Source organism: Biomphalaria glabrata, chromosome 10, assembly GCF_947242115.1.
Source record: "Biomphalaria glabrata chromosome 10, xgBioGlab47.1, whole genome shotgun sequence".
Taxonomy (NCBI): Eukaryota; Metazoa; Mollusca; class Gastropoda; family Planorbidae; genus Biomphalaria; species Biomphalaria glabrata.
This window is the reverse complement of record NC_074720.1, coordinates 28,738,334-28,750,031: the sequence shown is the minus strand read 5'-3', so window position 1 is coordinate 28,750,031 and position 11,698 is coordinate 28,738,334. Positions and strand designations below refer to the sequence as shown.

The window sequence follows — 11,698 nt, the reverse complement described above, 5'->3', positions numbered from 1 at the left end:
GATGTATTTTTAAGAGCGCTTGCGTCACCTGAAAATTATTTATGTAAAATCCGTCATCCCAACCACGCAACTAAATCCCTAAAGCCTTAGTGCTACATCTCTCTAAAGCCTTAGTGCTACACCTCTCTAAAGCCTTAGTGCTACACCTCTCTAAAGCCTTAGTGCTACACCTCTCTAAAGCCTTAGTGCTACACCTCAGTTATCTGATAAAGTTAAAATGTAAAACAAAAACAATGTATTTATTAATTAGCCGTGTACTAATTGCGAGACATCTTCTCTGATTATCTCGCGTGTGTCATCACTGATAAGCTTCGCTTTGGTCGAATGGTATGAAGACCAGCTTGTCGATGCAGTGTAACGTTTTTCAATCAGTCTCATTTGGAGTCTCTTAAAGCGTTGCTGTGAAATGAATGTCATCGCCTGGTGCAACCCTAGTACATGTTTGTCTAGGGACACAGAACCATCAACATCCATTAGAACGTATGGGCTTGTATTGAGAAATAAGTCAAACACTGTTGCAGATGTTCCTACATGGCTGAAAGACTTAGCTTGTTTTTTTTTTTTTTTTGGTGTATCCGGTGTACACACTACAGGAAGTGTTGATAAGCTAGGTGTTTTAATGTCAGTGCTTTAATATTTGTGCACTTTTTAGCACTGCAGAATCCAATTTCAAAAGCACTTCCGTTAGTTTCATAAACTAATTTCTATACAGAGGAGGTAGTAGACTTTCACTCTAGAACTTACAACTTATTGAAAGTTCAGCTGCCACATATTGAGATCTTGTTGGAATTACAACTCAATTCTTTTTTTTTTGTTAGTTGGCAACAGTGAAGCGTCCTTGACCTTATTTAGTTCATGGTGAGACTCCGCACTGGACTTAAGGTGGGGTCCACCCATCAACTCAACACATGGGAGAGGGGGGGCTCCATCGCTGAAACAAAAAAAAAAGGTCGAGTCCAACAGAAACCCTGCAGCAATGCGAGAGGATGTTTCGAGTGACCCGGGAAGTCATGCAGCAATGCGAGAGGATGTTTCGAGTGACCCGGGAAGTCATGCAGCAATGCGAGAGGATGTTTCGAGTGACCCGGGAAGTCATGCAGCAATGCGAGAGGATGTTTCGAGTAACCCGGGAAGTCATGCAGCAATGCGAGAGGATGTTTCGAGTGACCCGGGAAGTCATGCAGCAATGCGAGAGGATGTTTCGAGTAACCCGGGAAGTCATGCAGCAATGCGAGAGGATGTTTCGAGTAACCCGGGAAGTCATGCAGCAATGCGAGAGGATGTTTCGAGTAACCCGGGAAGTCATGCAGCAATGCGAGAGGATGTTTCGAGTAACCCGGGAAGTCATGCAGCAATGCGAGAGGATGTTTCGAGTAACCCGGGAAGTCATGCAGCAATGCGAGAGGATGTTTCGAGTAACCCGGGAAGTCATGCAGCAATGCGGGAGGATGTTTCGAGTAACCCGGGAAGTCATGCAGCAATGCGAGAGGATGTTTCGAGTAACCCGGGAAGTCATGCAGCAATGCGAGAGGATGTTTCGAGTAACCCGGGAAGTCATGCAGCAATGCGAGAGGATGTTTCGAGTAACCCGGGAAGTCATGCAGCAATGCGAGAGGATGTTTCGAGTAACCCGGGAAGTCATGCAGCAATGCGAGAGGATGTTTCGAGTAACCCGGGAAGTCATGCAGCAATGCGAGAGGATGTTTCGAGTAACCCGGGAAGTCATGCAGCAATGCGAGAGGATGTTTCGAGTAACCCGGGAAGTCATGCAGCAATGCGGGAGGATGTTTCGAGTAACCCGGGAAGTCATGCAGCAATGCGGGAGGATGTTTCGAGTGACCCGTGAAGTCATGCAGCAATGCGAGAGGATGTTTCGAGTGACCCGGGAAGTCATGCAGCAATGCGGGAGGATGTTTCGAGTGACCCGGGAAGTCATGCAGCAATGCGAGAGGATGTTTCGAGTGACCCGGGAAGTCATGCAGCAATGTGAGAGGATGTTTCGAGTGACCCGGGAAGTCATGCAGCAATGCGGGAGGATGTTTCAAGTGACCCCGGAAACCCATGCGTCAAGGGCAGGTTAAGTCTCGCAGGCCGTAGTTTGGGCATGACTGGACTAAAGTTAACAAATATGTAGGATGTGTCGTTAAATAAAAACACAGATGGCAATAGAGTTTTGTTTAAAACAAAAGCTTAAGTTTGAAAAAAAAAAGTTCATAGATTAAAACGAAAAGAAAAATGTTATTTAATAATTAATGTAAATACAATGTATGTGTTGTTTTGACATTTGATCTAAGTTCTAAAAGAAGTGCACACAATGTATTGCAAGGTTTTGAAAATGAATAGTTTAATTATACTTCCATACCTCTGACACAAATCGATACTGTGACCTCATTCTACTTTATTCTAGAAACGGAGTCAGGTCAAAGAAAGTCACAAGAGTAAGCAGGTGTTAATTATAATTAACCAATCAGAGAAAGATGTCGGGGGGAGAAAAAAGTCAGTTTCTCGAAGTTCAGGATAATGTTGAATTGAGAATCAATGAATTGTTTGAATTGATGTGTTTGAAGAAGCTCATAACAGAATGAAAAAAAAAAAGAACACCAAAGTTTCTTCAGTTGTAATCATTTCCTATTTCCCCGGCAAACAGTTCTGTTTGTGTCATTGAATATACATAGAGAAAAATAAGAATTGTATTAAAAAGACAATCATACACATAAATCGTCACAAAATTGGCATTATGAACAGTAGTCGTCACACTCTGTATAACGGATACACTAAATGGCTTGATCTTGATGGATTTTGCTTCCATTTTATAAAACATTTTTTAAAAGAAAAACAGAACATTTGAAAGTTGCGACTGGGCTACAATTAAAATCGTTAATACTCGCCCCCCCCCTCCCCCCCCCCCACCAAAAAAAAAAGTTGCATTTAAAGTTATAAATAAAAACAACATATTGATATTAGCATTAATGAGGCTCAAGAAATCCGGAGACTCTACTAACCATTGCACACACTAACAACAGCATTATGGATAGTTTTAATAGGAGGCCGCTAAGATCTGTTTCAATCTTTTAACTCTGATCACACTTGAAGCAACTGAAGCAGACGTCCAAGTCTTTGAAGTGAATGTTTACAAGACGTTTAGAGCTTGACTTGTGGAGGGAACTTTCTGGAATCAAACGGTTTTCTTTACGACATGTATAGATTCTTCCAGCAGATCAGAGCCTGACATACAAGTAGGGGGGAGAGGAGAGTGTTTTATGTTTACATTGAAATCAATGTCTTTTATAGGTCAGTGATTTTTACACTTGCTATTTTATGTTCATTTTTTTGGTGAAGCTCATTAAAAAGTCAAACAGAAAATGCAAGGAACTATCCCAAATGTGAGGGAGATAAATATAAAAAAAAAGCTTTTATGAAAGCAATTTATTGATCGATGGTAGAGCAAGAAGATTGTTGTGACTGAAAATAACTGGAGAACATTAGGCAGCAAACTTCCTACACAATGATACAAATAAATATCAACAAAAAATTCATTTTGATATCGCAACACACTGTAACAATGCATGTACTTACAAGTCGCTACACACTGTAACAATGCATGTACTTACACGTCACAACACACTGTAACAATGCATGTACTTACACGTCACAATACACTGTAACAATGCATGTACTTACACGTCACAACACACTGTAACAATGCATGTACTTACACGTCACAACACACTGTAACAATGCATGTACTTACACGTCGTAACACACTGTAACAATGCATGTACTTACACGTCACAACACACTGTAACAATGCATGTACTTACACGTCACAACACACTGTAACAATGCATGTACTTACACGTCGTAACACACTGTAGCAATGCATGTACTTACACGTCACAATACACTGTAACAATGCATGTACTTACACGTCACAATACACTGTAACAATGCATGTACTTACACGTCACAATACACTGTAACAATGCATGTACTTACACGTCACAATACACTGTAACAATGCATGTACTTACACGTCACAATACACTGTAACAATGCATGTACTTACACGTCACAATACACTGTAACAATGCATGTACTTACACGTCACAATACACTGTAACAATGCATGTACTTACACGTCACAATACACTGTAACAATGTATGTACTTACACGTCGTAACACACTGTAACAATGCATGTACTTACACGTCACAACACACTGTAACAATGCATGTACTTACACGTCACAACACACTGTAACAATGCATGTACTTACACGTCACAACACACTGTAACAATGCATGTACTTACACGTCACAATACACTGTAACAATACATGTACTTACACGTCGTAACACACTTTAACAATGCATGTACTTACACGTCACAACACACTGTAACAATGCATGTACTTACACGTCACAATACACTGTAACAATGCATGTACTTACACGTCGTAACACACTGTAACAATGCATGTACTTACACGTCACAACACACTGTAACAATGCATGTACTTACACGTCACAATACACTATAACAATGCATGTACTTACACGTCGTAACACACTGTAGCAATGCATGTACTTACAAGTCGTAACACACTGTAACAATAAATATAAATAAAATAAAACTGGAACTAAAGTAGACTTCGTCCAAAAATAAGGTTTGTTTAGTGTAGAATATATATTTGTAACTGGACTTGATACTTTGTTCACTTTATATGTTTTAGAATCAGTAAATAGCTGAACCTTCAACCATAATTAGAGTTGTATCAAAAATTGATCAAATGACTACATTGTTATTTATTGATCTAAAACCCAAAATATTTTTTCAAAAATGTTTTTAAAGTAATATTTTTATACACATTCTTCGATTTTTAAAATATAAAAAACCAGCAATAAAAAAATATATTGCACACTAATGCCCTTCCTGCTGTGAAGACCATTGTACCGGATTAGCATCCATTATAACATGGCTGGAACATGTGTACCCAGGATAAATAAAAATGATTTACTCTGCGTTACATAAACTTGATTTGTGGATGTATCTGCCAACTCTTTACGAGAACAGTTTTTATTGAGGTAACCAAAAAAATGTTTCTTAAGAAATCAAATAAATAAAAACTTGTTTTTCGACCTCAATTTAGGAAATATAAATGCTCGAAGATGCAAACGCTGAATACGGAAACGGAAGAAACTCTACAAGAGACCTACAATTACTTACTACTTAGGATAATGAATGCTTTCATCAATACGTGCATCAATAAGGCAATAAACGATTAATGTTCAGTTCTATTCAGTTCTGCAAGACTGTCATTGATTTTTGTAAACTTTTCTTATGATGATTAAAACACAGACTGTTCATTTCGTAGGTCTGTTTATATCCTAATGGCACCGATTGTGGTAAAGACTGGAACGATGTAATAATGAAAAACTTCTCATTGATAAACCGCTTAATGCAGACCTTCATTTTCAATGGTTAAACTTGAGCATGTATTTTCCTATGTTCACATGCCCACATGCCCACAACATGCTGAGCTAGGTCACACACTACGGGATATTGAAATAGGCTTCCATTTTGTTTTTAGAACTTGAGGTCTGGCTTTTTATTGGCTAGCAGACGATTTTAGTTTGTAGTTTCTAATCCAATGGCTAGGCGTCACTAAGCTTTTCATTGAACGTTACTAGTTGGAGTGATTGGACTTGAAATAAACAATGTGCTGTCACTGAGTGGGTGCACATCGTAAATGTCAAACCAAGGTTTTCTTCTTTCTAGCATCTCTCTGATTGATATTACGTTCATTAAGTTACAGATTGTGTCTAATGGGGAAAGTTCCTGAACTTATCAAGAGATATATTGATCTAAGTTAAAGAAAGCAAAAGTTAATATGTAAATGGCGTCAGCGAGTATATCTTAACCTTTATCCTAGAAGAGTTCTCTTGATTAGACTTAAATAACCAAGTACTTTCTTTTCCCAATGTACCCAAACAACTTGTGTACTGCTTCTTTAGAAGCTATGGCGACATTCCAAAGCTTTAGTTTTAAGTAGCTCTAACCTGTCTCGCTAAGTTCCTTGGGAAGATTTTTAAAATCTAAAACCAATAATATAGAAACATACTAAATATTGTACAACACAAAACTTTAAAAGATATTTAGAGAGACACAAAGATTTAGTAAAAACCATTTTTGTTCTATATGTTGGGTTCAAAAATATTGTTAAAACTGATGAAGTACTATTTTAGTATGTACTGTTTACAGCAGTCTGTAGATCCACTGTTATCAAAATTGACTCGTAGGTGGAGTTTCCTGTCTAATGTGCATGATATAATTGGGTGAGTTGGTCGGTTCGTCGCAAGAACCCACGATTTTTCAGCTACAAACTCATTAACATATGACAATACATTTTGAAGCAGTTCAACAGGCAACCAAACGGAAAGGAAAAGGGAAAGAAACAAATGAGAAATAAAAAGCAAACAATTGCTGGAGTCCTGTGCCAAGAGATGCAGTCAAATGACTTCCTCCGGTCTGGCGCAAACACTTCAGGAACGTGGCTAAATCTCATACTAACTATCACGAAGAAACATTCACAACTCCATGTCCTCCTGGAGATCATGTCAGACGACGTAGAAACACTAACTCCTATCTACAAAGATGCAGACTTAAACGCACTAATTCCTGGATATACATGTGCGCCTTCCAATTCGTATGTCTTTTAATAATTTAGTGTCTCTAAATGCGATCACTAAACAGTAGAGTAGTGCCTTGAAACAGTACAGTAGTGTCTTGAAACTAGAGATGGGAATCGAACCCAACTTTCAAAGTTCGGGTTCGGTTCGGTTCGGTCAGATTTAAGTTCTAGTTCGGTTCGGTTCGATGACGAGTATAGTTCGGGTTCGGTTCGGTTCGGTCAGGTCTAAAGTTCGGGTTCGGCTCGGTTCGATGTTATGAAATTATGTAATAGCAAAATTAAGTTATAAGGTTTAATACAAAATATCAGTTAAAACACTTTCATTTGAATTTTTACACAAAACAAATACTTTACAACATATAATAGGCCTATAGGCAATACTTTTGCCAAAATAATGTTGCCTACATACATTTTAAGCGTTGTAAAAATTTCTTAATGGAGATAGAAATGAAGATGCGGCAGGTTCTCGCTCAAGTCGGCAAGTGGTTTAATTCCGGGCGTGACTCGGCGCTTAGCGTATTCTAACCTTTTTCTCTTAGTAAGAAGAGATATTTTTTTAAAAAGGCTAATATCGATGTGCTTTCTTTCAGAACGCACTATTCATCATAATAAAAAAAAAGTCGAGGGCCATATTAAATCTAATAATAAAGAGGCAGACCTGGCCAATAGAATTATGCAAGGGACATTCTAGGTAGGCCTACATATTGCGCACATACTTCTATAATGGACGTGATCTTTTTAAACAAGTATTCTTCGTGTAAAGACGTCTCTATCGAGGATTTTTTTTTCACACATAAGTCGTCACTATAATAAATTGCAATATACGGAAGAAATTCGACTATTCTGAGACAAAAAAAAAATAGCGAAGATGTTCTAAAATGTTTCCTTCAAAACGTTTTGACCCATATTGTGTATACGCGCCTCGCAAAAAGCAGTCTACAGTTGACAAGGTCTTATTAGAAGATAAAATGACATCTCCTACTTAATATATTTTAATTTTCAAATAAGTTACACTGAAAATAAAACATTTTTTCGACGCCCCCTTTCCTTGTTAGTTGGTCGTTGGTTTGTCGCTTACAAACAGCTAGTACAATTGAACCAATAAAGGCGTTTTATATTTTTACCGGTAAGTATAGTATAGAGGGACTTGTTATGGTTCGACAGTTGCCAAAGGCAGTCTTTTTTTTTTTTGGTGAGCTAAAAGGACGTAACAGAGCCGCCCCACGGAAACGCTTCAAAGACCAGCTTAGGCGTCAACTTTGCTTAGCTGACATAGAAGAGAGCACCTGGTTACATGCGGCCTCAGAACGAGTCAGTTGGAGTTCACTCCCGAAGGCCGCGGGATACAAATTTTAGACCAAAAGAAAATCCGCTGCCGAGGACAAACGCAGACGCGAAAAGAAAAACTAAATCGACCACCTGCGGACAGTGGTTATGCTTGCCCTGGATGAGGCAAAATATGTAGGTCACAGCTGGGACTGCGCAGCTATGGGAAAAACTGCATTCCTCACTAATCTTCGGACTCGAAGACAAGCCTTATAATAATATATAAACTTAATAAACTTTAAAATAAAGTTCTTATGTGAAGAACTCAATATAGCCTAACTGTTATTACAATATTCACATATTTAACTTGAGATAGAGATGTAATATTAATGAAATATACTGATATTTAAACGAATTCTAGGTCACCACAAAACAACGTCTTTACTCTTTCATGTCTCAAGATTGTCTGCCGTTTCACATTTGCATTATGCTAATTTCACCATCCTCAATGCATAAACACAAATCAATCGCTTAACCTCTTCTTACCGCCACCTCCCTTTTTGTCAGGAAGTTGCGTCTCCTCATCCCCCAATTCAAGGTACTCGCCATCCCCACCCACGGGGGAGGACCCAAAGTTTGAGAAACGCTGCATTAAAAATACTGATCATCAATAATACAAAACAGAATAATAGTAAAAATATTCAGGGGCGTAGCTAGGAATTTTTCATCATTTGGGGGCCCGGGATTGGCTGGACCTCGTTGGGGGCCCCTGCATTTTGCGTAATATTGAATATTTATTGTAAAAAAACAGTCATTTAGGGCCCCCCTCAAGTGGGGGCCCGGGGGGATTTTACATTTCTCCCCCTCCTTCCCCACCCTTGCTACGCCACTGATAATAATTGGGGTCTATAGGACAGGTGATCTAAAGGTCATCTGTTTCTGTGTCCTACGGTTAACAAGGGTATCATATGGCTAGAACAACGACCAACCGCCTTTACTTTGCTCAACTTATGTCAGGTACCTATTAGAGCTGGGTGGACTCAGAGGCACCCAAAGATCCCGAAATAAAAAATCACAGTCTTCACCAGGATTCGAACCCGGGACCACCGCTTCGGAAGCCAATCACTTTACCGCTCAGCCGCCGAGCCTCCTAAACATACGAAGTACTGAAGTACAAAATGTTTCTCTGCTGGCATGCTATTGTTGTTTTTTTGTTATAAATATGTTGATTGCAAAGTTGGAGGAATCACTTGAGTTCTATTATTTACACTGGTGTCAGAAAAGCAGAAAGGTTTACAGCGGGTTTAATTCAATTAAGAATCGCGCTGAGAGACAATGCGTACCCTGGTCAAGTTTGTGTTGGATGTCACTGAAGTTATGGCGGAGGATAACTGGCGGGAAGATGATTGGCCTCCCCTCCCTCCCCATGACGTCTGCTGTGGCGTCTCACCCGCGTGCCGCTAACGTGACAGCTGCTCGCGCCACTGCTAGAATCAAGCCAAGGGAAGGAACTCTATGTAAAGTAGGTGTGAACTCAATGCATTACGTTGGCTCCGGCACATATGACACAACGGCAGTGATTTAGTTTGAAAACTATTGGGCTAACATTTGCGAGTGGAAATTGTTCACTTCTTTACATCCAAATACTATGTAGTTACTTGAAGAGGTATAAAGCTAACTCAACAAAATTATAAATGATAATAATTTAAATAAAAATAAAACAATGTTTGGAGACTCTTCATACTAGGCCTAATTTTTTAGTTTTATTTTTTTTTCAACATGAAAAGGAAAACCCAAATTTGTGTAACAAAACCCAGCTAAACAATTTTTTGTCATTTACAAACCCGAGGTCGAAGGTTTTGCAAGCCATGGCGGGAAAGGAACTGTTCAAAGTTCGAATGACCAAGTCTTCGTTTGTTCTTCCTTCTGAAAAGATAATAAAACTTACACGCACAAACACATGCACACACATAAACACACCGAATGTAATTAACTTGAAGACGGCTTCTAAATGTCACTCACAAATAAACACAAAGTAACTCCAATATCACAATCATAATCATCTGTCCTTTGTGTTTCCTATGGGACATTATGGCCTCCAATTGTCGCGAGACGACTATGGATCTTCTCGTGGAAATGAGATGAATACTTGGACATTGGCTATGATCGGAAAGTTGTCGCCAGTACAGCAGTTCCCCCCCCCCCACCACTCTGCTGATCTATCTAAAGGAACGGCAAGTAGCGATGTAGTTTAGGATCAGAGTTGTCGAAAGCTCTGCCAATGTGAAGCACTGTGTGCTGCAAGCTGGTCTCCGACTCCTAATGCAATCCTGATTAAAAAATGAGGAGTTATGGAACGTAAGGCCTCAGTAAAAACACTCTCCACGATCTCTTGTTAGCTTCCTGTCCTCTCAGCTTCATCTAGCACACTGCGTCGCCATGTTCGGTCTTCCTCTGCGCTTTGTGCCCTGGGAGTTGCAATCTATCTAAGTCCTGTCAAGCTCTGTTGTTGGTCTCCTTTCTTAGCGTGTGACCAGTCCAGCTTCGCTTTCTTTCCAAGATCTGCACCCTTATGTTTCTTACCTAGCCCATCTATCACAGTTTGGTGTTTCCTTCTTTGCCCCAGTCCTAGCACTGTATTGTCAAGATTTCTTACCTGGCCCATCTATCACAGTTTGGTGTTTCCTTCTTTGTCCCAGTCCTAGCACAGTATTGTCAAGATTTCTTACCTGGCCCATCTATCACAGTTTGGTGTTTCCTTCTTTGTCCCAGTCCTAGCACTGTATTGTCAAGATTTCTTACCTGGCCCATCTATCACAGTTTGGTGTTTCCTTCTTTGTCCCAGTCCTAGCACTGTATTGTCAAGATTTCTTACCTGGCCCATCTATCACAGTTTGGTGTTTCCTTCTTTGCCCCAGTCCTAGCACAGTATTGTCAAGATATTTCTCAAACATCTGTTCCAGCTCTGAACTTTTTTGTTGTTGCTTCGGTTGTTCGTCATGCTTCAAACCAATACTGCACAACCATATATTGACAATTAAGAGAACAGCATTTGCAAGAGAAACTAAGAGGATGTGTATTGCCTTTAATCTATTAATAGTAGACTTTCAACATATCTCAAGCAGTATGAGGTAGATCAGTGATTCCCAAAGTGGTCTATATAAACCACTAAGGGTCTACGAAGACTTCCAAGGGGTCTACGAAAGTGAAAAAATAAATTGGGGTCTACGAGATGTCCACGGGGGTATACGATAATAGATTTCATTCAAGCAGGTCGTGACTTTAATTTCTACATCCCATTAATGTAATTATTTTCTACACTAATACATGATTTGTACCTTAGTTAATTCTTGAAATATTTATCCTGCTTATCAAACGAAAGATTGTTTTATTTAATTTCAACACTTATTTAAGTAGCTTACCTTTGTCTACGTGCAACTAATGTTTAACAAAAATAAATTTTATAGCGTTGATAATTTAAAACTGGGCTTCATTCCTTCCTTGTCAAACAAGCGGTTGCCCTAAGTGCCTTTTTATGACGATATGAAACTAATTACGCTGGAGGATCATTTGTCGTTCTGACAAAGTAGATAAAAATGTTAAAAACTTTCTAGCACTCAAAGATAAAGCTCAGAATAAACCAACAACATGTCTCTTTAACATCATGTAGAGAATATTGTGGTTTGTGAGCGTCTTAGAAGATCTCTTTACTTCATATATAGTTTTAAATTACCTTTTCAC

The 11,698-nt window shown here is 39.2% G+C and overlaps 1 protein-coding gene across 1 annotated transcript; it reads left to right on the top strand.

Moving 5' to 3' along the window:
- The first annotated feature begins 976 nt into the window (after positions 1 to 976).
- LOC129928528 (uncharacterized) lies at positions 977 to 1,846 on the top strand. The gene has a single exon (XM_056043154.1). It carries the CDS (start codon positions 977 to 979, stop codon positions 1,844 to 1,846), a length of 870 nt encoding a protein of 289 aa, XP_055899129.1.
- The last annotated feature ends 9,852 nt before the right edge of the window (positions 1,847 to 11,698 follow it).

Coding starts and splice junctions, on each gene's coding strand:
- LOC129928528 (XM_056043154.1), top strand. CDS start 977: ATGCGAGAGGATGTTTCGAGTGACCCGGGAAGTCATGCAGCAATGCGA.